At 35.8% G+C, this 24,606-nt stretch overlaps 1 protein-coding gene across 17 annotated transcripts in view; it reads right to left on the bottom strand.

Moving 5' to 3' along the window:
- Positions 1 to 24,606, bottom strand: part of WRN (WRN RecQ like helicase) — a 145,225-nt gene that overhangs the window by 117,393 nt on the left and 3,226 nt on the right. For 9 of the 17 annotated variants that reach the window (XR_004185790.1, XR_004185787.1, XR_004185786.1 and 6 more), the window contains exons 2-4: positions 5,821 to 5,914; positions 2,721 to 2,892; positions 1,985 to 2,097 (exon numbers count right to left, since the gene is read on the bottom strand). Coding sequence is in view for 10 of the 17 variants with exons in the window: in XM_031669478.1 (XP_031525338.1) it covers positions 1,985 to 2,097; positions 2,721 to 2,816 (209 nt within the window). In the remaining 7 variants the exon portion in view is untranslated. Of the gene's footprint in view, positions 1 to 1,984; positions 2,156 to 2,720; positions 2,893 to 5,820; positions 5,915 to 8,340; positions 8,497 to 24,606 lie in introns of all 17 variants that reach the window. The other 8 variants (XM_031669469.1, XM_031669468.1, XM_031669471.1 and 5 more) reach the window with 7 other exon arrangements.

Here is a 24,606-nt window from a genome sequence, read left to right as displayed (position 1 = left end):
AAGTGAACTTGAAGACATAGGAAACTATTGAAGCTATTCAAAAGGAAGCACAGAAAGAAGAAAAGGAAGAAAGAAAAAAAGACTAAAAGGAAACAGCCTCAGTGGCCTGCAACACAGTATCAAGCAACCAAACTTGTGTGTACTAAGAGTCCCAGAAAGTGAAAAGAATAACAGGATAGGAGGAAAAAAGATCTGAAGACATTTTTCAAATTTGACTAAAGGTATAAGTCCACGGATCAAAAAAATTCAATGAACTCCAAGCCAAATAAACACCAACCACATTACACAAGGGCACATCATAATCAAATTGTTGGAAATCTGTGGTAGCAAAAATTTAAGGTATCCAGAGGAAGGGAAAGCAAACACAAAAACTCTGCCTGCCTTTTATAAAATACATAGAAGTCATCAAAACTACAATTCTTCAAGTCACTTTTGCTAATTGCCTTCAGAAATGACATACCTTCAGCAAGGCTGAAGGTAACATGGTAGAGTTAATATGTAATCATAAACAACAGATTTTACCTCCTCTGTGAAACTAATTCAGTATAATGAATCCCAAAGTGGCCAGATAACTATAGTAGAAGTAAAAACACTTGAATGTTATTTCTAGCTTATATCTACACCAGTAGACCATTAATAAATAGCTTAACTTACCTCTGCCTTTTGTTTGTTTGTTTGTCTGTTTGAGACAGGGTCTTGCCCTGTGTCCCAGGCTGGAGAGCAGTGGTGTGATCAAGGCCCACTGCAGCCTCAACCTCTTGGGCCCAAAACCTAGGCCTCCTGAGTAGCTAGGACCACAGACACCTGGATAATTTTTAAATTTTTTTTTATAGAGATGGGGTCTTACTATGGCTAGTCTCAAACTCCTGGGCTCAAGCGATCCTCCTGCCTTGGCCTCCCAAAGTGTAGGGATTATAGGCATTAGCCACTGTGCCCAGCACCTCTGCTTTTTTTAACCCAATATGTAACAAATTTTTTCCTTTTTTTAAAGAAAAAAAAGACAGGTATAACAACTTCAAAAAAGATCTGAATGAATTCCTTATTACTTCTGTTTTATGCTTTGAGAGCCTTGGATTGCATTATTGCAGTCCTAATTTTACAAGGCAACCTTTAAAAATACTAACAGACATTTCTGTTTTTTGTTTGTTTGCGGGTTTGTTTTTTGTTTTTTTTTTTTTTTTGAGACGGAGTCTTGCTCTGTCGCCCAGGCTGGAGTGCAGTGGCACAATCTTGGCTCACTGCAACCTCCGCCTCCCGGGTTCAAGCAATTCTCCTGCTTCAGCCTCCTGAGCAGCTGAGACTACAGGCGCCCACCACCACACCTGGGTAATTTTTTGTATTTTTAGTAGAGACGGGGTTTCACCATGTTAGCCGGGATGGTCTCGATCTCCTGACCTCGTGATCTACCCACCTCGGCCTCCCAAAGTGCTGGGATTACAGGCCTGAGCCACCGTTATCTGGCCTCTAATGTTTAGTGAGAACATTTTTTAAGGATAATTTGTTAGAATTGTTGCTAATTAAATACAACAGAGCCAATCACAGCCATTATTCAATATTACTATGTTGATTATTTTTAATGAAATATAAAGGTGCATTTAAAGGTTAAATAATTTTTGCATTTTTTCCCTAAATTGGTAAAATAAACACAATATGTTCAGTAGCTCTATATATAACATCTTAAGTACTAAAAGTTAAAAAAACTGTCGTGCTCACTTCAGCAGCACATATACTAAAAAAGTTAAAAAAACTGTCTAAAGTAATAGAAAAGCATATGCATGAACAAACTGACAGATTACAAATTAATTCAGTGACTATTTTTTATTTGAAACGTAAAACTTGGTGATAGTCTATACATAGAAATAATTATCTATTGAACACACCTCAACTGTAAAACTCAGTATATTCACAAATATTACAATATTACCATAATAGTACCTTCTAAGGGTCCAAATTCAAATGAAATCAGGAAATTCAAATCACTTACCAAATATCTTCTGACAGGAAAGAGCAATCACTAGCGTCATAACTATACACAATGGATCCAGTGAATTCTAAGAAGGGGAGGTCGTCTTCAAAAACACTCTTCCGAACACATGCCTTGAGTTTAGCAAATTTCAAAACAGGCACAAAGTTCACATCAAATAACAAATGTCCACTGAAATAATAAAGTTCACTGAAGCATTCAATTTATAGTTCTAAGTTTTATCAATTAATGTTTTATAAACTAATGAAGTCATAAAGAAAACTAAACAAAGAAAAAGCCGTCCCATTGTAAAATTATTTCTCCTAACAAGTTTATCTTTAAACCTCTAATCCCATTTTCATAAAAGCATTTATTTTCCTGAGTTTTTTTTTCTGGTAATTATATTCATATTGTAGCTGTAAGAATAATGTTGCCTTAAAATGCTTAAGGCTGGCTGGCAAACAAAAAATTCAACAAAGGTAATGTTGTCTAAATTATCTGAACTAGAACAAACTGGTAAAGTCAACCATGCAAACTGAATATAAAAAGAGAAAATATACAGTAAGAATTCTCATTTTGTAAACCCAATTAAAGTTTATTCCAGTTTACCCTTTCAACAACTAGGTCCTGGTGCATTTAGACAACAGTAACTCTGACCTAAACAATGACTTGAAGTTTACAAGTAACAACTGACTCTTTGCACAGTCAAATATAAATTAAATTTCCCACCTGAAAGAATAGTCAATAAACAACATACCTTTCTTTCTTCTACAGCACATCTTTTATTCTGCACATTCATCCATTCAGGACATTTCCGCTGCCGTGAAGTTGTTTCCGATTTTTTTTCATTCATCTTTGAAATGTCCTATTTGCAGAGTCCAAAAAAACAATGTCTTCATGGGTAAATACAAAACAATATCTGAAAAAAACTGAGAGGTAGTACTGTCGATATGAATGAAAACCAAACATACATATTTAAAGTAAGTTATGACACCTAGGTCCAAGCATAAGTTATAAGAGCTAGAATTACAAAAGAAAACAGATACAATATGCTGCATCTAATAATTATACATTTAGTATTTCTTCCTCTTAAAACAAATCAGCCATTTTAATTGACTTGTATAATTCTGACAGTTTCAAAATTCTATTATTCTATGACTTTGATTCTTAAGAATAACCTCACCTCACTATGAATGAAAATCCTTGGGTATATGAATTATTATGAATTCCTGACATTTTAAATTTTCTACATGATTATTCTGTCTTAAGATCTAAGTAAATTCAGCAAAACTATTAGATTTATTCACAAGTCTACTTAAAGATTTAATTTTGAAGACAGATAATAGCTCTTCTACATTAAGGATTTTTATTTTGCTCCTCGCCTAGTAAGTGAACAAATTTCCCTAAGAATGAGTTTTTTAGTGGATTTTTAAAAAATCTGTTAATATCTTTGAGGGCACCCCTCAATGTAAACCAAAATTCAAGTATAATTAAAGAAAATACAGTGAATAAGAATCTCCCAAAGGTGGTGTGTGCATTAAAAAATGATAATAATAACATATTTGTTTTGTTAATAGTAAAATGGATCCGTACCCTGATATGACTCATACTAAATTGAAATAGCCTTAGCTCAAGGCTTAGTTCTTAGTAAATTCCTCAAACTTCAACCTTAGTTCCTATTACTTTAGCTTTCTAATAAGGAGGTAGCAGTTTTTTTGTTTTTTGGTTTTTGTGTTTGAGATGGAGTCTTACTGTGTTGCCCAGGCTGGAGTGCAGCGGCATGATCTCGGCTCTCTGCAAGCTCTGCCTCCTGGGTTCACACCATTCTCCTGCCTCAGACTCCTGAGTAGCTGGGATTACAGGCGCCCACCACCACACCCAGCTAATTTTTTGTATTTTTTAGCAGAGAGGGGGTTTCACCGTGTTAGCCAGGATGGTCTCGATCTCCTGACCTCATGATCTGCCCACCTCAGCCTCCCAAAGTGCTAGGATTACAAGCGTGAGCCACCACGCCCAGCCAAGGAGGTAGCAGTTTTTGTTTTTTTGTTTTTTTTTTTTGAGACGGAGTCTCGCTCTGTCACCCAGGCTGCAGTGCAGTGGCCGGATCTCAGCTCACTGCAAGCTCCGCCTCCCGGGTTCACGCCATTCTCCTGCCTTAGCCGGGCGAGGTGGCGGGTGCCTGTAGTCACCAGCTACCTCGGGAGGCTGAGTTTTTGTATTTTTAGTAGAGACGGGGTTTCACTGTGTTAGCCAGGATGGTCTCGATCTCCTGACCTCGTGATCCGCCCGTCTCGGCCTCCCAAAGTGCTGGGATTACAGGCTTGAGCCACCGCGCCCGGCCAGCAGTTTTTAACGTAACACTGAAGAGTCTCATGATGAAACAGGATGTTAATGTTAACTACACTAACTATTTAGGATTTGAGAATAGTCTGTTGTATTTGATATTTAACAATATAAATTCTGACAAAATTAAACAATACGCAGCAACTATTCCAAGCATGAATCAGAAACTGAAAATACCGATAATTTATGGAACAAAAAATTTTAAAGATGACTTTATCAAACAAATTTTCCATTTAGAGAACAAACTCCATCGCTATTGTGCATTGGGAAGGAAAGGGTTAACAGAGCAGGTTTGTAACTCATTCTTTAACCACTAGGGGAGAGAGAATGAAAGACCTCCACCAAAGTTCCCAGTAAACATCCCAATGACATCAAACCAGAAAGCAGCTTACTAAGGGTCTTTATTAGTAGAAAAATACCAAACAGTCCATATCTAGAAAATGTTAGCAAGAAAGAGTTCAACTATCTAGATTGTTTATTGTTAATGAGCCTGGAGATTGTTTATTGTTAATGAGCCTGGAATTATGGATTTATTAATTTATGCTTGAAAATGTGGGGTAGTCAAATAAAGCACATAATTAAAAATAATAATACAGGAGTCCCAATATCAAAACAACTTCCTTTGTGCAACGTTTTTGCATATATTGCTTAAAACTAGCGTGTTAATACAAAACTACAACGTGTCCTAATGCAGAAGAAAGGTACATTTTGTAATTTATTTCTCACGGTTTGGGACTCAAAAAAAGAATGTTCTATCTGCAATTGGTGCTTGCTTATATTCACTGAATCATGATCAAAGTTTGCCCATGGGTACAACTCAACTCTTGGGGTTGCCACATGCATCATATGTAGTGAAAAAATATGTCAAATACATATGCTTTATGAACTGTAAAGCATTTTATATATGTCACTGGTTATCAATAAGTGTATATTTTGTCACAAATTCAAAATCCTTGACAGGAGAAGTCAAAAGTTGATCCCAGATTATATATGTAAAATCAGTTCTTAATCTTAAAATATATATTTATAAAGCTGGAAAACAAGTTTCTGCTATACGTAGAGTAGATCTCATTGGCAAAATGCCAGAAAACTAAGGTTTCCACAAATAACACAAACTTTATAAAAACACCTGTAGACTTCTGAAATTTTGTAAGTAATTCATTTACACTGCCAAAACAGAAATAAACTTCAATAACTCTTTCCTTCTATCTATAACACTAAAATCATTTTAATTCAAAATATGTAATTTTTAGATGTAAATACTCTTTTGCACGCAAAATTCTATCTAGATACTTCCAGGCAAAGAACTTGAACGTAAATTTGTTTACAAACCTAACATCTTTGTCAAATTTACTTACTTGGGATAGATAAAAAGCACACCGAAAATTAATGTTGTGGAATAACTTGCAATAGGGAAATCCTTTGCCATACATGAGGATTGTAATTCCTGACGAGGTAAAGGTTATTCCTGGTCAAATTCACAGTATAAAATAATTTTTTATTTACATACGTACTCGCTATGTCGTTCAGCATGTATGACTTTGACAGGTCTTTTTCTAAAATCACGTGTTTTAGCTTCTGCACAGCAAATCAGTGTGAACAGACAACCTACAGAATGGGAGAAAATTTTTGCAATCTGTCCATCTGACAAAGGTCTAATATCCAGAATCTACAAGGAACTCAAACAAATTTACAAGAAAAAAAACAATCCCATTAAAAAGTGGGCAGAGGACGTGAACAGACACTTCTCAAAAAGAGACATTTATGCAACCATGAAACATGAAAAAAAAACTCAATGTCACTTATCACTAGAGAAATACAAATATTTTTGGTATACAAATCAAAATCACAATGAGATACCCTCTCATGCCAGTCAGAATGGCGTATATTAAAAAGTCAAGAAACAACAGGTGCTGGCAAGGCTGTGGAGAAATAGGAATGCTTTTACACTGTTGGTGGGAATGTAAACTAGTTCAACCATTGTGGAAGACAGTGGAGCAATTCCTCAAAGACCTAGAACCGGAAATACCATTTGACCCTGCAATCCCATTACTGAGTATATACCCAAAGGAATATAAATCATCCTATTATAAAGATACAAGCACATGCATGTTCACTGCAGCACTATTCACAATAGCAAAGACATGGAAACAACCCCAATGCCCATCAATGACAGACTAGATAAAGAAAATGTGATACATATGCAATGGAATACTATGCAGTCATAAAAAGGAAGAAGATCATGTCCTTTGCAGGGACATGGATGGAACTGGAACCCATTATCCTCAGCAAACTAACAAAGGAATAGAAAACCAAATACCACATGTTCTTACTTGTAAGTGGGAGCTGAACAATGAGAATATATGGGGAACGACACACACTGGGTCCTGGAGGTGGGACAGCATCAGGAAAAACAGCTAATGTATGTGGGGCTTAATACCTAGGTGATAGATTGATAGGTGCGGCAAACCACCATGGCACACATTTACCTATGTAACAAATCTGCACGTCCTGCACATGTATCCTGGAACTTAAAATAAAATTAATTTTTTTTAAAAACATGTATATTATCATTTCATAATGCTTCATATTGTACCTTTAAAGGATTTTAAACCCCCCTTTAAAATAACGTATTATGATTTGCTTTGGTTTGGACTTTTCCTGAAATCTTATCTATCTACCACTATCTACAATTTTTCAACCTTTATCATTATTTTAAAGGCTGTCCGGAATTTTTGTTGTTGTTGTTTTGTTGCTTAATTTTGGTTTTGGCCAGGCACAGTGGCTCATGCCTGAAATCCTAGTACTTTGGGAGACTGAAGCAGGAGGACTGATTGAGGGCAGGAGTTCAAGACTAACTTGGTCAACATAGTGAGATCCCATCTCATATTAAAAAAAAAAATTGTTTTTTATTTTGAATGGCTTAATCGGAATATGTTTGTCTTTCAGTACGGAAATGAAAATTAATCTCATTCACAGGTGGTATAAAAAGTTTTTTTCCCTTTCACCTTACTTTCATTACTTTCTTCAGTTTCCTCTTTTTCTTTTTCCATTTTTTTCTGACTTGATGAAATTATCATGCATTCCCTTTTTCCTCATTATTCATGTTAAAATGCACTGGGTTTATGCTACACTCTACTCCTGACCAAGATTTTTTAACAATGTTTTATTTGAATTCTACATAGCAACCACTACAAAGAAGCAAATGGCAAAAGAGAAGGCTTTGCTCTCATAGACTGAAAACTCCTTTTTCACCATTAACCAGTATTCCAACAACTTAGTCTCTTCAAATTGTATGTATTTCAAGGGTGCAAAAATTCTTTAAGTCTAATAGCTTCTCCTTTTCTTTAATTAGGAAATATGTTAATTTATTCAGATGATTTAAGCTTTGAGTAAACTTGAACTTTTTTACATCAAGTATTTCAAAATAATACTAAAGCTTTGTCACAGACGCACACTGACTTTCCTCTACTAGCACTATTAATCTTCTTTAGGATTCAAATAACACCAATTAAACATCACTTATAAAACCATTTTAACTTCACTTTTCCAAAGCTGAATTTTTGCTCTGAATCCATAAACTCTGTCATATACCTTAATGTATTTTCCACATGAACACTGCATTTTTTTATAGAGTGAATTCAAGCACTCAAAATGTCAGTTAAGGATACCACTTTTTGAAGCCAATAACTACACTTCAACAAATCTGCAAAGTAAGAATCACTCACATGGAATAATTCAAATGTTTCCTTTTCGCTTATAAACCTTCCTTTGGACTGTCCACATAATCACATAATCAGTAATAAAATAGCTCATCGCATTTCTTCACCTAAAGGTGAAAAGAAGGTACTGTAGGAGCTTAGATTTAGTTAGGCTCACCATTTGAATTTTTAATGTAATCATTTAATGTGAAATTCCAAACCACAGGCAAGTTTTAATTTACAACTGCTTCTGCATGAATAAGACAACCTGTTACTTGGAATAAAGTTTTAGATTGAACTTAATGTAAAGCTTTTATATCGTCCTGTCATTACCTGTCCCAAACTTCCACTCTGTTTCCATAGTATCTTGTATGTTTCAAAGTATTCATTTATCTCTTCGAATATTTCATCCCCAGTTGGTTTGGGAACTTCTCTTTGCCAAGCAAATAATGTCTTCCAGTTCTTCAGGGATTCTATACAGTCTTCAAACTAAGAATCATTACAAAAGTTTATGAATTCATATCTGAAACGAATGCCTTTTTGATTAAATAATCTTCTGGATTAGTGTTGTGTCTATGTCATTCCACAAATCTTCAATGTATCTTCTAATAGAATAATTGAAAATGGCAGCTCTTCAATTTCCCTTGCCTCATTGGTCTCAAACATAGTGTTCCAAACAGGCAGGAAAAAAATAGCAGCCTCAGCAACCCAGCAAGGTACCTGGGATTCATTAATTGTGCAACCCTATAACTAGCTTCTTGAGCTCAATCTGATTATCATGTCTATCAACCTCATAATAATAAATTATGGCTAAATAATTAAGTATGGTACATCCATAAAACAGAACACTACACAATCATTAAAAATAATGTTCTTATAAATATTCAAGTGAAAAAAGCAAATTAAAAAATTAAGGAGCAGGAGCTCATGTGTGTAATCCCAGCACTTTGGGAGACCAAGACAGGCAGATGATTTGAAGTCAGGGGTTTGAGATCAGCCTGGGCATATGGCAAAACCCCGTCTCTACTAAAAATACAAAAATTAGGGGGACATGATGGTGCATGCCTGTAATCCCAGTTACTTGGGAAGCTGAGGCACAAGAAGCACTTGAGCCCAGGAGGCAGAGGTTGCATTGAGCTGAAATCTTGCCACTGCACTCCACCCTGGGCAACAGAACAAGATTGTCTCAAAAAGAAAATTAGACTCTAATTGTATAAACTAAATACGCATGTATGTTTGTATGTAAGTCCGGAGCAATGTATACCAAAACATTAGTGGTTATCTCACAATTGCAAATGGTTTTTCATATTCTTCTTTATACTTTTCTATATATTCTAACTTTTCTCTAAGAACATGTGTTCCTTTTAACAATCAGGGGACAAAAGTATGTCAATGAAATGAAAAAGTAATTTTTTAATGAATAATCAAGGCTACATTTTTTCATACTATAGAACAAGAGCCAGCAAATTTTTTCTCTAAAGGGCTATATGGTAAATATTCTAGGCTTTACGGGCCAGATGATCTTTGTCAAAACTACTCAAGTTTGTCACTATAGCACAGAAGTCATAAACAATACTTAAGCATAACAACGTTACAATGAAATTTTACCTACAGACACTGAAAGCTGGATTTATTTAAATTTCATAAAATATTATTCTTCTTTTGACTTTTCAACCACTGAAAAATGTAGAAACCATTCAGTACATAGTACAAAAACAAGCAGCAAGTCAAACATGACCCACTGGACACCTTACCAACTTCTACTACAGAACACAGATAAAATGCTCTAAAACTGAAAGTTCAAGGCTGGCGTTATTAACAACCCAATGTAGTGATTTTTAATCTCCATAATGCATTCTAAAATATCAATAAGATATGAAACTTCTCGGTGAAGGCTTTTTGATAAATTAGTTGCAAAATGGTCCTCATGACAGCTAAACGAGTGGACCTACTCCATAAGGTTGGTAATATCAGTCAATTAAATGCTAAGAGATTATCTGTCAAAACTGTGAACTCTGTTTTGGAAGAAATTAATCTTAAGTGATTCTATTTGACAGCATTTAGATATTGGGACAAGTTGTCTGCTGAAGTAATCTCTAGTTCATGTCAATAGAAATCACACCAGTAAGATTTTAGTTAGAACAAATTTAGAAAAATTAAGACCAATTACATTCCAAATTAGCTAAGAAAGGGTAGCTTTTTAATCACTTAACTTTTAAACCATACTCTACATCACTCTGATAAGAGTAGAAATTCACCTCAAGAGAACCGCATTTTCCACTTAGAATAGTGTCATCTTCTAGAAAATAGACAGATTTAATACCAGTCTCAAGAGGCCAGTCTCAAGACAAAGTTGGGTTTTGGTGGATGAACTCAGATATTTCTTTGTTCATAAAACCTCTAACTAGGTAAGGAAATTAATACCTACTGTTACCATGGTAACTGACTTCCCTAATTGCTTGAGGGCTAAACTGAATAAAGTATCCCACTCTTTTTGAAAAGCACTAAAAGAAAAAAAAAATTGTCAAGTTACATGACACATACGGATAATAATCTGAAGTTGAGGAAAAAATTATTAGTTAAATAATGCAATGCTTAACTGTGCTAGCCAGTTAAAGGGTTTAATGTGGAAAAATTTCCACTTACTATTCAAAACAGTTCAATTCTATTTTATTCAACATATGTAAAGGTTAATGTGATGAAATACACTTTTATAAATACTTATTACAATAAAAACGCAAGAATATTTATAATTACTCTGAAATTTGCTAACAAAATATTCTAAAAGAACAGTTGCAATACTTAAGTTATAATTTCAATTTTTCACACTGGGCATGTATGCAAATTTTACAAATATCCATTGAATTTCACAATGTTTCTCTGAGGAAGAAAGCTGTATCTACATCACTTTGCACAAAGGAAAACTAATAACTAAGACTAGCTGATTTTGCAAAAGTTATGCAGACTGCTCTAGCATTGAAAATTATACTATGAAGAAGAAGGAAGTAGAGTGGAAAGAAGCCTGGACTGAAAGTCAGAAAACCTAGGTTCCAATGCTGCTTTGTGTCAAAAAAGAAAAAAAAAAAAGTATCCAAAACTTAGACAAAGAGAGGGCAGTATGTCATTTCAATGTCATATAGGAGCACAAGCTCACCCAACGATTATCAGTATTTCATTAGGGGACATAGCTTTATTTGACTGGTTATTTATTAATAATTTTAAAACTCAGACTCTAATATCCACATGTTAAATAATAAATTTTGGTCTCATAAAGGTGTAACTGAATCTTGTCGAGTAAAAAAGATAACCTCAAAGTCTATGGTTTTTATTGCCCTATAGCACAGCTTTGTATCTAACCTAGCAATCTTATTCTCAACTTTTTCCTCCAAAGTCTATATTTATCTTTGCACTTCTCTGAACCAAAGCTGTCATCCTGCTGGTTCCCTCATCAACACGACACATATGACGTGTTCTTTCTATATTTGTACAAGAATTATCTTTAAATTATTTGGAAAATTCTGCTTTGACACTTGGTCACTTAGCATCCATGTGACCTTGGACAAGTCACTTTATTTTTCTAAATTTTCATTGCCTCATTTGTAAAATGGGATTATGTTCCCATTATTATATTACCTGTCTTATGATATCATATCATTCCTATATATTATAATATTTGCTTTCTTGACCACAAGATTAACGTAAAGACGACAGCAATACACATGATATCACTTCTTTTCAACTATAATTACACATGACTTGGAATGATGACAGGACTAGTGATAGGTCTTTTACTTCTATTGTACCTCATTCCCTATAGTATACTGGGATCCCATTAGAGAGGTCAAGAATCTGTAGGTACAGATAAAAATAGCCAATCCATATGAATTAGATAAGATATATAAATTCACTGACAGCTAATTAAGCACTGAAGTACTTTATAGGTAGAATATTCTTTTAAATTACAAATTCAAACAAAGAAGAGAAAATGGATTCATTTATCCAATGCTTCTTTCTTACCCATTGGACCTCACTCAAAAAAAGTACTGAATTTCGAAACACATCTCTTTTTTTTTTTGAGACAGAGTCTAGCTCTGTTGCTCAATCATAGCTCACTGCAGCCTCAACCTCCTCAGGTTTAAGCAATCCTCCCACCCAAGCCTCCCAAGTAGCAGGGACTACAGGACTACAGGCACATGCCACCATGCCCAGCTAATTTTTGTATTTTTTGTAGAAATGGAGTTTCACCATGTTGCCCAGGCTGGTCTTGAACTCCTGGCCTCAAGCAATCCTCCCTACCTCAGCCTCCCAATGTGCTGAGATTACAGGCGTGAGCTACCGTGCTGGGCCTATTTTCTTTCTCTTTAACTATATTGCACAAACTATATTTAGGAGGTTTCCAATTATAGTCTGACAACAGAAATTCATATACTTATCTAACTTTTCATGTGTGTGGAAAAGAATATGAAAAAGAGATTTCAAGGATAAGTTACAAGATTGGATTAATAAGTGTTTTCCAAATATTCTGACACAGAAAGATTACAAAACCAAAGCAGCTTAAGTACTCCAGCAATTCAGTTTGGTGGTCAACATCCTAATTTTGATTAGAATCTTTCAGTTTCACCAACACAATTATGTTATTTTTACTGAGAAGCAGCTTCTAGTCAAAAAAGCCTTTCATTTTTAACAAAAAATGCAATAAACTTTTAAAAAATTCTAGGCTTGATTTCTTCTACTATGTTACATATTTTCTGAAAATGTAACCTTGCACATTGAGTTTTTATACTTACCTATATACTAGTAACTAATTTATACATATATATACCCACACATGCATATATACACACACATAGACTGTGTATCTAGATATATAAACATGTAAATAATCTATAGTTTATTGCAGAAGATATCATTTATAAGGTATTCTCCTGTATGGTTTTTGAGAATTTCTTTCTACTTTTCTATGAACCAAAAGGAAGAAGAGGTAGAGGAAAACAGAGAAAAACCAAAGAATGCATGCCAAAGCCCTCATTAAATTCTCCAATTAAAGAAGCTTTCAAGGCTTTCATGAATCTACTACTACATTTCTGCTCATCTTAATTTCCCTCCAAACAGCCCAAGCAAGCAAACCAGAAAAGCTAAATAAAACCACCCATTCATAGCTTGGTTAACCATAGTAAGATGATATAATTTTTAAAAGTAGTAGAATGATTTTTGAGAGACCTGTTTCTGTATAGGTATCTAACAATTTTTCCTAACTGTCAAATATTATATAAAGCACAATTTTATACTAATAAAACCAAGTGAAATAAACTGTAAATGGAATCAAACAAATAAACACAATAAAACGCCATTAATTTTAGTTAGCAACAAGGGTAAAGGATAAAAGCCACGTTCTTTGCTGTGTCATAGTGCGAAGCCGCACTGCCCATAAAAACCAGGAACATCACTTGACCTGAACTGAATCCATGGCACAGCGAAGTGCTGTACAACTGGATTTCACTACCCAACTGAATAATTCATTATTTTTAATGAATTTCCTCTGTTCTCTAAGTAGCTATAGCCAGTCAGCTGAAATCAACCATTATAAACTGGGAAACTGCAAAGAAAGTTTTCAAGTAACTCAATTTAAAAACTTGCTTAGGCTGTCTATTTTTCCTTTTATATTTATTACTGTTACTTTGTATGGCCTGAGATAAAATTTTATAGGACTCATTAGTAAGTGGATGTTGACAGTTGCCTTGCCAGCATCCGTTCCACCCTGGACCCTTTCTACAGTACCTATAAATTTCATTCAGGTAAAGATCAGTTACCCACAAAGCCAATGTTCAATATGTTTTAAGGAAGGTGTCCCACTCCCAGCCCACAGTAGAGCCAGTGGTCTAAAGGTAATCCAATTCCTCTTGCTGCAATGATGATTCAGAAACTCAGCCCTGCCTGAATGTAGTGGTACGTGCCAGTAATCTCAGCACTTTGGGAGGCTGAGGCAGGAGGATGGCTTGAGTCTAGGAGTTCAAGACCAACCTGGGCAACATGGCAAACCCTGCCTCTACAGAAAGCACAAAAATGAGCCAGATGCGATGGCACACATCTTTAGTCCCAGCTACTTGAGAGATTGAGGTGGGAGGATCGGTTGAGTCCAGGGGTTCGAGGCTGCAGTGGACCATGATCGCACCACTGCACTACAGCCTAGGTGAGAGTGAGACCTTGTCTCAAAAAAAAAAAAAAAAAAAAAATCAGCATTGCCAGGCAGAAAGAGAAACGCATAAATTTTACAATAAGACCAATTTAAGTATAGAAGGAAGAGAGAAAGGTAAAAGTGGAGACTGGGTAAAAAAGAAACTGGAAAATTAACACACAATTCTGTTAAGCAGTCACAAATTTACCTAATGCAAATCTTCCATAGTAAGTTCCAATATAGTCTCTTCGGACAGGATAAGTTTATGTAATATGAAAAAGAAGAAAAATCAGCAAATCTGTGATGGTGCAATTCCTGGAAGGAAAAAAGTTATCCTCCAGTCTAACTATTTTTCTACTGTACTTCAGAGACTCCGTTTTATGAATGAACAGCAAAAGCAAGTCAGGTACCAATAGATGATGTCTCCTGCTTCACATCAAAACTTCCAGGAGGAGCTACAAAGCTTTGATATTTTTTTCTGATGGGTTCTATAATTCTTACTACAGACTACGAAGATCTCATACCTCTATCTTCTTGGTTTCAAACACAGCTAAAGAGAAGGTGAATTTCTGCCCTCTGCTGAGGAGCTAGCCTAAAACACTAACAGTAGAAGAGATCAGAAAAATGCAGAGATAAGAGCAATAGAGTTAGAAAGAAACAGACGCTTGAAGTAGGCTCAGGAGAGAAGGTCATTGTTCTCCTTTTTTTGGAGAACATTAAATTATTCTAATTTCTTATTTCCCCATGAAGAAACTGTTCAAAAGCCATCCTCTTTCTTAATCCTCCCTCATATTAAGCATTTTATCAAAGGAAAGAAAAAAACCACCTTTAAAAGAATCTGATTGCTATCACTAACCAGCTTTTACAAAAGATAAGCCTAATGTTTATCAAAGTTCCAAAGTCTCCTAAAATAAATAAGTTTTCCACAGTATCTCTTTGAGGACAGGTAATTTTATCTATTTGTTTAACAGGAGCAAATAAGGTAACCAGATTCAAAATAAGGATACTCAAATTATTTTTATCCTAAGATAAATTATTATCCTATCTCATTTTTATATATGAGACAGAATGGAATACAATTATATCCAAGTCCAAATTATACAATTATATCCAAAATTGATATCCAAAATCAGTAACAGCAAAAATGACAACCTACCTGGGAATAAACCTAACATAAAATATATAAGATCCATTTTAAAGACAACTAGCAAATTTTATTAAGACAGTTAAAAAAGGACTGGATAAGACACACTGAGTTCCTGCATAGCCAGACCCAAAACTGTAAATATATTAATTAAATCAATACACTCAAGAAGCAATACCGAGAAAAACTGTCAGCAGAATTTTTCATCGAACCACATGAGTTTACATTAAAGTTCACTGGGAAGAGAAAATACTCAAGAGCAGCAAATTTTTTTTTGAAAAACAAGACCAACAAGGGAAAATTCACCCTACTAAATAACGAAACTTTTAAAACTACAGTAATTAAAATAGTGTGTACCAGGCGAGGTGGCTCACACCTATAATCCCAGCACTTTCGGAGGCTGAGGTGGGTGGATCACCTGAGGTCAGGAGTTCGAGACCAGCCTGGCCAACATGGTGAAACCCCGTCTCTATTAAAAATACAAAAATTAGTCAGGCATGGTAGCGGGTGCTGTAATCCTAGCTACTAGGGAGGCTGAGGCAGGAGAATTGCTTGAACCTGGGAGGCAGAGGTTGCTGTGAGCAGAGGTGGCACCACTGCACTCCAGCCTGGGCAATAAGAGCAAGACTCCCAGTCAAAAAAAAAAAAAATTAGTGTGGAATTAGTGTAAAAATACAAAAACAGATCAGAACATAACATGTCTAACACCATACTGAGAAAACCTTGAAGACTTCAGAGACTATGGAAGGTGGTGAATATGTTAATTTGTTTGACTGTAGGAATCGTTTCACTATGTATACATGTATCAAAACATCACGTTGTACACCTTAAATACATACAATAAATAAAACTTGCCATGTTCAGAAATAGATCCATGTGAATATGGAAATCTGACATATGATGAAGGAGGCAGGTCTTGTCTTTGAGAAAGAACAAGTTATTCAATAAATGAGGCAAAAAACTGGTTGTAACTTTGATATATCATTATCAGCAAAAATTTAAAAGACTGACCATACGCAGTAATCACGAGAGAAGAAACTGGCATCACCATTTTGAAAGATGTTTCACAGAAGGCATCAAAATTTTAAATCTGCATAACTTTCAAGTTAGTAATTACATCTATCCTATGGAAATATTTGCACATATGCACAAAGATGGACGTAAAGGATGTTCATTACATCCCTTTGTAAAAGCAAAAACACAGGAAGCAGTTATAGGGTAAATTAACAGGTAAATAAACAATGACACATCCATAATATGGCACATACTAAGCTGCCAGTAGAAGAATAAAATAGAACTACACGTATTAAGATCATTCTCTAAGATAAATGCTAAGTAAAACGGGGGGAAAACGAAGTGTCAGTGGTAGTTTAAATTTTAAAATAGAAAATGAAATTGGCCGGGCACAGCGGCTCACACTGTAATCCCAGAACTTTGGGAGGCCAAGGCAGGCAGATCACAAAGTCAAGAGTTTGAGACCAGCCTGACCAACATGGTAAAATCCCATCTCTACTAAAAATACAAAAATTAGCAGAGCGTGGTGGTGCGCGCCTATAATTCCAGCTGCTCAGGAAGCTGAGGCAGGAGAATCGCTTGAACCCGGGAGGTGGAGGTTGCACTGAGCTGAAAACATGCTACTGCACTCCAGTCTGGGTGACAGAGTGAGACTCCATCTCAACGTTTCAACAAAAAAAAAAAAGAAAATGAAATTCTATGTATATATAAACGCAAAGAACAATCCAGGAGGACCCTCAGACAGGGTAAGTTTACATAATACAAACAAGAAGAAAAATCAGATATTTTGTAATTATGGATTTCCTGGAAGGAAAAAAGTTATCTTGTAGTCTAATTATTTTTCTACTGTACTTCAATGACTCAGTTTTATGAATGAACAGCAAAAGCAGGTCAGGTACCAATTAATAGGGGCCCCTACTGGTAAGTGAATGGGATTGAGGTCAGGTATATGAAGGAGGAGTTTCAATACTCTATAATTTCTCAGTAAGCAGGATCCCCCTCCCCTACTTCCTGTCTACATCTTTCTTGCTATCTGAGAGTACTACGAAGGGCTTCTGTAAGTAATAAAGTAAATAACAGTCTATATTTTTTCAAATTGGAGTCCTGAGGTTAAACATACCTCAGGGTTTTAGTAAAGTCAAGCATAGGAGGAGGAAAAAAAGGCTGATTACCTTAACACTAAGAAAGAAGATGATAACGATCCATTGTGTACAATAAATTTCAATAGCATCCTAATCTCCATTCAGCCCTCCTCACCCTATCCCAAAATGTATAACAGCAAAGTTTTATGGATGGAATTGACCTCATCACCAAGACTACAGGTGAAATCCAAGTGTCTTAAGGCCAACAGGAAAATCCAATTCCCCTTGCTATACAACTGATTCAAGGATAGGAGCTATGACCCAGGTCTCAGCTCTCTAACCTCCATCTCCTGGCCATAATTATTGGTTCCAAGGCAGTTCAAGTGCAACAAAGCTCAGGACTCTCCTTCTCTGGTGAGGGAAAAGGTGCTTTTGCTCCTGTTAGATGTAGTCATGGTTGGTGCAAGTAGCCATCTTATAAGCATACAAGAAACCACCCTGAAGGTGGTTTCATAGAAGAGGGCCAAGAATAAGGCCAAAAATTGGTAGATCCCTGAGTGAACTTGCCTGAAGTCCACTCTACCTCAGATGTCTCCATTAAATAGACCAATAAATAACTTTTTATTGCTAAAGTCAGTTTGACTTTGGTTTTTCCATTACTTGCAACTGAAGCCACCCTTGTTGACAGGATGGGATAATTAAAATGTAATACCACTTCTTGATCTGATTTTTTGAAGATTGTATAGAATTCCATTTTCTTTATCTATTGTAATTTATTTAACAATTCCCTATTGATGACAATTAACTTGCTTGTGAATTTCACCAAAAATAATGTTCAATGAATACCCTTGTGGATATGTGGGTATTGTTAGGCATTCCTATTATTGCTATAGGACAGATTCCTAGATAAGAAACTACTAGGATATAGAGTACTTCTCTGCTTACCTTCTCACCAATAAATTATTCACAATAGTATGCTAACCCCAAAAGGTAAAACTAGACAAAGCAGCAGCCCACACAGAAAGCCAAGAGAAACCTCCACAGTAGCAGGGTTAAACTAAACCACTGGTGAAGGATTTCAATCTGACAACTATGAAAAGGCGCTTTAAGGCACCTACTACTCCTACAAGAAGAGTCTGATCAAAGAATAGAAGTCCATGAAGGGTTGACTATTAGTTCCAATATAACCACATGTAACTCAACACCTAACTTTGTGGTGTTAGATATAAATGAAATTGATGGTATTTGAGTGTTAATGGACCACTATCATCACCATGACCATCACCATCAAAACTATAGCCATTAATATCCACATCCTACCCTTTCCCCACTCCTTGTCTAGTAGATCACAATCTTTGATGTATAATATCCAAGGGAGATAGTGCCTCCCAGTCTTCTGACCAGCTCTCCTCCAGTGATCTCGTCTGTATCCTGCTCCACCCATTTATTCCTACAAAGATACTATGTTATTACCAATGACTAAATCCTTCCATAATCTCAATTCCATATATCCCACTCTCCAACCAACACCTTCTGTTTTTCAAGTTCATTCCCTCTAGAAACTCAATTCCAAAAATCTTTTGACCTAACTGGGACCTTTAAGGGTCCTGCTACCATATCATTGTCTTCATCCACTTAGGCAGTCCTTAATTCTCTTCTCGACCAGTTTAAATTCCAAGTTGATAGCCACTTCCTTGCATACTCCCTCAAATTCATTGCCCTTCTGGCTTTATCACTATCTCCTGGCAAAACTCTAATCCTGAATAAAAAAGAACCCTTTACCTACTCTGCCTGTACCTATGCAGCTGAATGAATGTAGCAGGTGAAAAACATAACCATTTTGACTGGTCTCACCTTAAATTTGTGACCACCAGCCCCAGGTGGGCCCTTAGTGCTTCCTAGCAATCCTACAACTTTTCCCTAATCTATTTACTATCCTCCCCTCCTAAGACTATTTTATACCTTCTCTTCTCCACTTAAACTTCATATCTCCTCCACCGATCATCACTCTTAGCTGATGATCTTGCTTCTGGTTTCATTAGAACCAATCAAAAATGAATTTCCACAAGCTCTTACCCTGAAATCTATTCACATAATTATATCTGTACCCACATACTCTACTGTGGTGGTTAATTTTATGTGTCAATTTGAGTGGGCCATGGGGTGCCCAGATATTTGGTTAAACATTATTCTGGGTGTGTCTGTGAGGGTGTTTCTAGGTGAGACTAACATTTGATTCAGTAGACTGAGTAAAGCAGATTGCCCTCCCTAATGTGGGTGGGCCTTCGATTTGTTGAAGGCCTGAATAAATAAAAAGGCTAAGTATGGGAAGATTTGCTCCCTCTGCCTGTCTTTGAGCTACGACATTGATCTTCTCCTGCCTTCAGACTTGGACTCAGACTAGAACTTACACCATAGGCTCCCTGGTTCTCAGACCTTCACAACTGGACTGGAATTATACCATTAGCTCCAGTGGGTATATCTCCTGGCAGATCTTAAGACTTTTATAATCTCTTTATAGATACAGAGACAGAGATACAGACAGAGATGGACACAGAGATATAAAGATCTCCTATTGGTTCTGTTTCTCAGGAGAACCCTAATATATCTACCTTTTCTTATGTAACTATGGATGAACTATCTGTACTCCTACATCCAACCTCTCCATGTGTGCAAACCTCTCATCTACTCAAAGACATTTTCTCAAAGACATCTACTCAAAGACATTTTCTCAAAGACATCTACTCAAAGACATTTTCTCAAAGACATCTACTCAAAGACATTTTCCCATCTCCTATATCATCAACTTTTTCCTCTCTACTAGTTTGCCAGAAAAGACCCATCAACATACATCTAATTTTTCCCAACTAAAAAAAAAAAGAAAAAAAAAAAAACCTCAACTTTTGGCTAACTGCTCCATTATTATTCTCCCTATTATAGGAAAACTACTCAAAAGAGTCATCTACACTAGCATCTCCGTTTCCACTCCTTTAATCCTCTCCTAAACCCACTGTAACCACTCCGCTCCACTAAAAGGGCTCATGTCAAGGTTTCTAATGACTTTTATGTTGTCAAATCCTATAGCCAATTCTCAACTCTCATCTGAGTCAATGCACCAGCAGTAAGTGACACAATTAATCACACCCATCTTCTTGAAACACTTTACCAGGCCTCTGTGATAATTCTTGAGTCTCCATCTATATCAGTAACAACCCCTTTTCAGTATACTCTGCTTGCTGCTCCTTCTTACCTCCCTAATCTCTAAACATTACAGCATTCCAGGATACAAGTCACAGACCTGTTCTCTTCTCCCTCTGCACTCACTCTCTTAGAGAGCACAGTCAGTCTGCTGGCTTTTAAATTAGCTGTTATACACAAAACTTCCAAAGTTATATAAATAGCCTAGACCATTCCTCTTAACTTCAAACTTTGATAGCCAATTATTTACTGGATATTTGAATCTCTAATTGGCATATTCCACTCAACAGATATAGTTTCCCCAAACTGCTCCTTTTGTATATTTCCCATCTTAGTAAGTCACCTACATCTTTCTGGTTGCTCATGCCAAAAGCCTTGGATTCATCCTGACTCATCTCCTCCTTTCACATTCTGCATCTAATCTGTCAGCAAATACTGTTGGTTCTATCTTCAAAACAAAGCCAGAATTCTACCTCCTCTCACCACTTCCGCTGCTACAACGCTGGTTCAAGCCATATTACCTTTTACCTGCTTTTCTGTCTGGTCTATGCTCAAAACAGCAGCAGTGATTCCATTACAAGATAACTCAATTTAAAGGACTATATAACATGAGCTACTGAAATTTACCCCAGAAAGGCAAGGGTGGTTCAGTATAAGAAAATTAATCAATATAACACATTACATTAAGATAAGGGAGGCAAAATATCACATGATCATCTCAATTGACACAGAAAAGGCATTTGACAAAATCCAACATAATTTCATGATAAAAACTCAGACAACTAGGAATAAAAGCGTATTTCCTCAACATGATAAAGGGCATTTATGAAAACCCACAGCTAACACCATACTTAATGGTAAAAGACTGAAAGCTTTCCACCTAAGATAGGAAGCACGACAAAGATACCCACTTTCACCACTGCTTTTCAATATCCTATTGAAGTTCTAGCCAAAGAAATTCGACATGGAAAAGAAATAAAAAGCAACCATAATGGACAGGAAGAAGTAAAACTATCTCTATATACAGATGACATAATCCCATATAAAAATCTCAAAGAAAGCTACTAGATCTAATAAGTAAATTCAACAAAGTTTCAGAGTACAACATCAACACTGAAATATCAGCTGTTGTTATACACCAGAAATGAACAATCTGAAAGGAAAGTAAGAAAGTAACTGCATTTACAATAGCAGCTAAAAGAATAAAATACCAAGGAATAAATTTAACCAAGGAGGTGAAAAACGTGTACTCTGAAAACTACAGAACGCTGCTGAAAGAAATTAAAGAAAACACCAATAACTGGAAAGACATCCCATGTTCATGCATAGAAAGACTTGATATTGTTAAGATGTCAATACTACCCAAAGTTACCTACAGATTCAATGCAATCCCTATCAAAAGGCTTTTCTGCAGAAATGGAAAAGGTGATCCTCAAATTCAGAATTGCAAGGGACCCCAAATAGCCAATATAATCTTGAAAAAGAAGAATAAACTTGGAAGGCTCATGTTTCCTAATTTCTAAACTTACTACAAAGCTACAGTAATCAAAACAGTGTGGTAGAGGCATAAAGACAGAAATATAAATAAAATAGAATAGAATTGAAATTCCAGAAGTAAATCCATACATTTACGACCAATTGATTTTTGACAAGGGTGCCAAGTCCATTCAGTGGGGAAAGAATACTCTTCAACAGGTGGTGCTAGGACAACTGGATATCCATATGCAAAAGAGTGAAGCTGGACCCCTACCTCACACCATATACAAAAATAACTTAAAATGTATCAAAATAATATATAAGAATTAACTCAAAACGCCAATAGAAAAACTAAAACTATAAAACTATTAAAAGAAAACATGGCAGAAAATCTTCATGGCCTTGGATTTGGGAATTAGGTATGACACCAAAAGCATAGGCAACAAAAGAAAAAATAGATAAACTGGACTCTATAAAAATGTAAAAGTGAATCAAAGAACAATATCAAAAAGTGAAGAAAACCCACAAAATGGGAGAAATTATTTGCAAATCTTATATCCAATAAGGGTTTAATATTCAAAATATATAAAGATCTCCTACAATTCAAAAGAAAAAAAAAAACTCAAATAAAAAATGGCAAAGGACTTAATAGACAGTTCCCCAAAGAAGATATATAATGGCCAATAAGCACATTAAAAGATTCTCAACATCATTAGTCATTAAAGAAATACAAAACAAAACCACACTAAGATACCACTTCCCACCACCTACCAGGATAGCTATAATTTTTTTAAAAAGGAAATTAATTTTTGGTGAGTATACGGAGAACTGGAACACTTGTACACTGCTCCCATGGAAAACCAGTTTTAGCAGTTCCTTAAAAAGCTAAACCAAAAGCTTACCACATGACCCAGCAAGTCCACTCGTAGCTATATTCCCAAAAGAATTGAAAACAAAAACTCAAACAGATTCTTGTACACCAATGTTAATAATAGCATTATTCACAACAGCCAAAAGGTGGAAACAACCTAAGTGTCCATCAACATATGAATAAACAAATATGGCATATATATAATATAAACAGTGGAATATCATTCAGTCATAAAAAGAAATCGAGTTCTGATACATGCCACAACATGGGTGGACACTGAAAACATTATCCTTACAAAAGACCCTGAATAGCCAAAGCAATCTTGAGCTAAAAGAACAAAGCTAGAGGTATCACACTACCTGACTTCAAAATATACTAAACTCTAGTAATCAAAACAGCACAGTACTGGCATAAAGAGACACACAGATAATAAAACAGAATAGAGACCCAAGAAATAAAACCACACATTTATAGCCAACTGATTTTTGACAAAAGAGCCAAGAACCCACAATGGGGAAAGGTCAGGCTCTTCAATAAATGGTGTTGGGAAAACTGGATAACCATATGCAAAAGAATGAAAGTAGTCAATCATCTCTCACCACATATAGAATCAACTCAAAATGGATTAAAGACTTAAATGTAAGACCTAAAACCATGAAACCACTTGAAGAAAACACAGGAAAAAAGCTCCCTAACATTGGTCAGGGCTAGCGGTTTCCAACCCTTGGGCCACAGATCAGTACCAGTTCGTGGCCTGTTAGGAACCAGGCCACAAAGCACTAGGTGAGCAGCAGGCAAGCATGCGAAGCTTCATTTTTATTTACAGCTCCTCCACATTCCTGAGCTCCACCTCCCCTGTCACATCAGCAGTGGCATTAGATTCTCATAAGAGCGCAAACCCTACGGTGAATTGCACATGCAAGGGATCTAGGTTGTACACTCCTTAGGAGAACCTAATGCCTTATAATCTGTCACTGTCTCCCATAACTCCCAGATAGGACCCTCAAGTTTCAGGAAAACAAGCTCAGGGCTCCCACTGATTCTACATTACAGTGAATTGTATAATTATTTCATTATATATTACAATGTAATAATAATAGAAACAAAGTGCACAATAAATGAAATGCATTTGAATCATCCTGAAACCATCCCCTCCCCCCTGTCGATGGAAAAATTGCCTTTGATGAAACCAGTCCTTGGTACCAAAAAGGTTGGGGACCGCTGGTCTGGGCAATGATTTTTTTGGATATGACCTCAAAAGCAAAGGCAACAAAAGCAAAAATAGACAAAGGAATTACATCAAAATAAAATGCTTCTCTGCATAGCAAATTCAACAGAGTGAAGACAGAATCTACAGAATCGGATAAAATATTTGCAAACTATACATTTGATAAGACGTTAATTTCCAAAATGTTTAAGGATGTCAAACAACTCAATAGCAAAAAAAAAAAAAAAAAGTATTTAAAAAAAGAGCAAAAGACCTGAATAGACATTTCTCAAAAGGAGATATACAAATAACCAACAGGTATATTAAACATTGCTCATCAATAACCATCATGGAAATGTAAATCAAAATTACAATGAGATATCACCTCACACCTGTTAGAATGGCTATTACCAAAAAGACAAAAGATAAGTA

This window comes from Papio anubis, chromosome 8 (assembly GCF_008728515.1).
Source record: "Papio anubis isolate 15944 chromosome 8, Panubis1.0, whole genome shotgun sequence".
NCBI classification, from domain to species: domain Eukaryota; kingdom Metazoa; phylum Chordata; class Mammalia; order Primates; family Cercopithecidae; genus Papio; species Papio anubis.
This window is presented reverse-complemented; position numbering and strand designations above follow the sequence as displayed.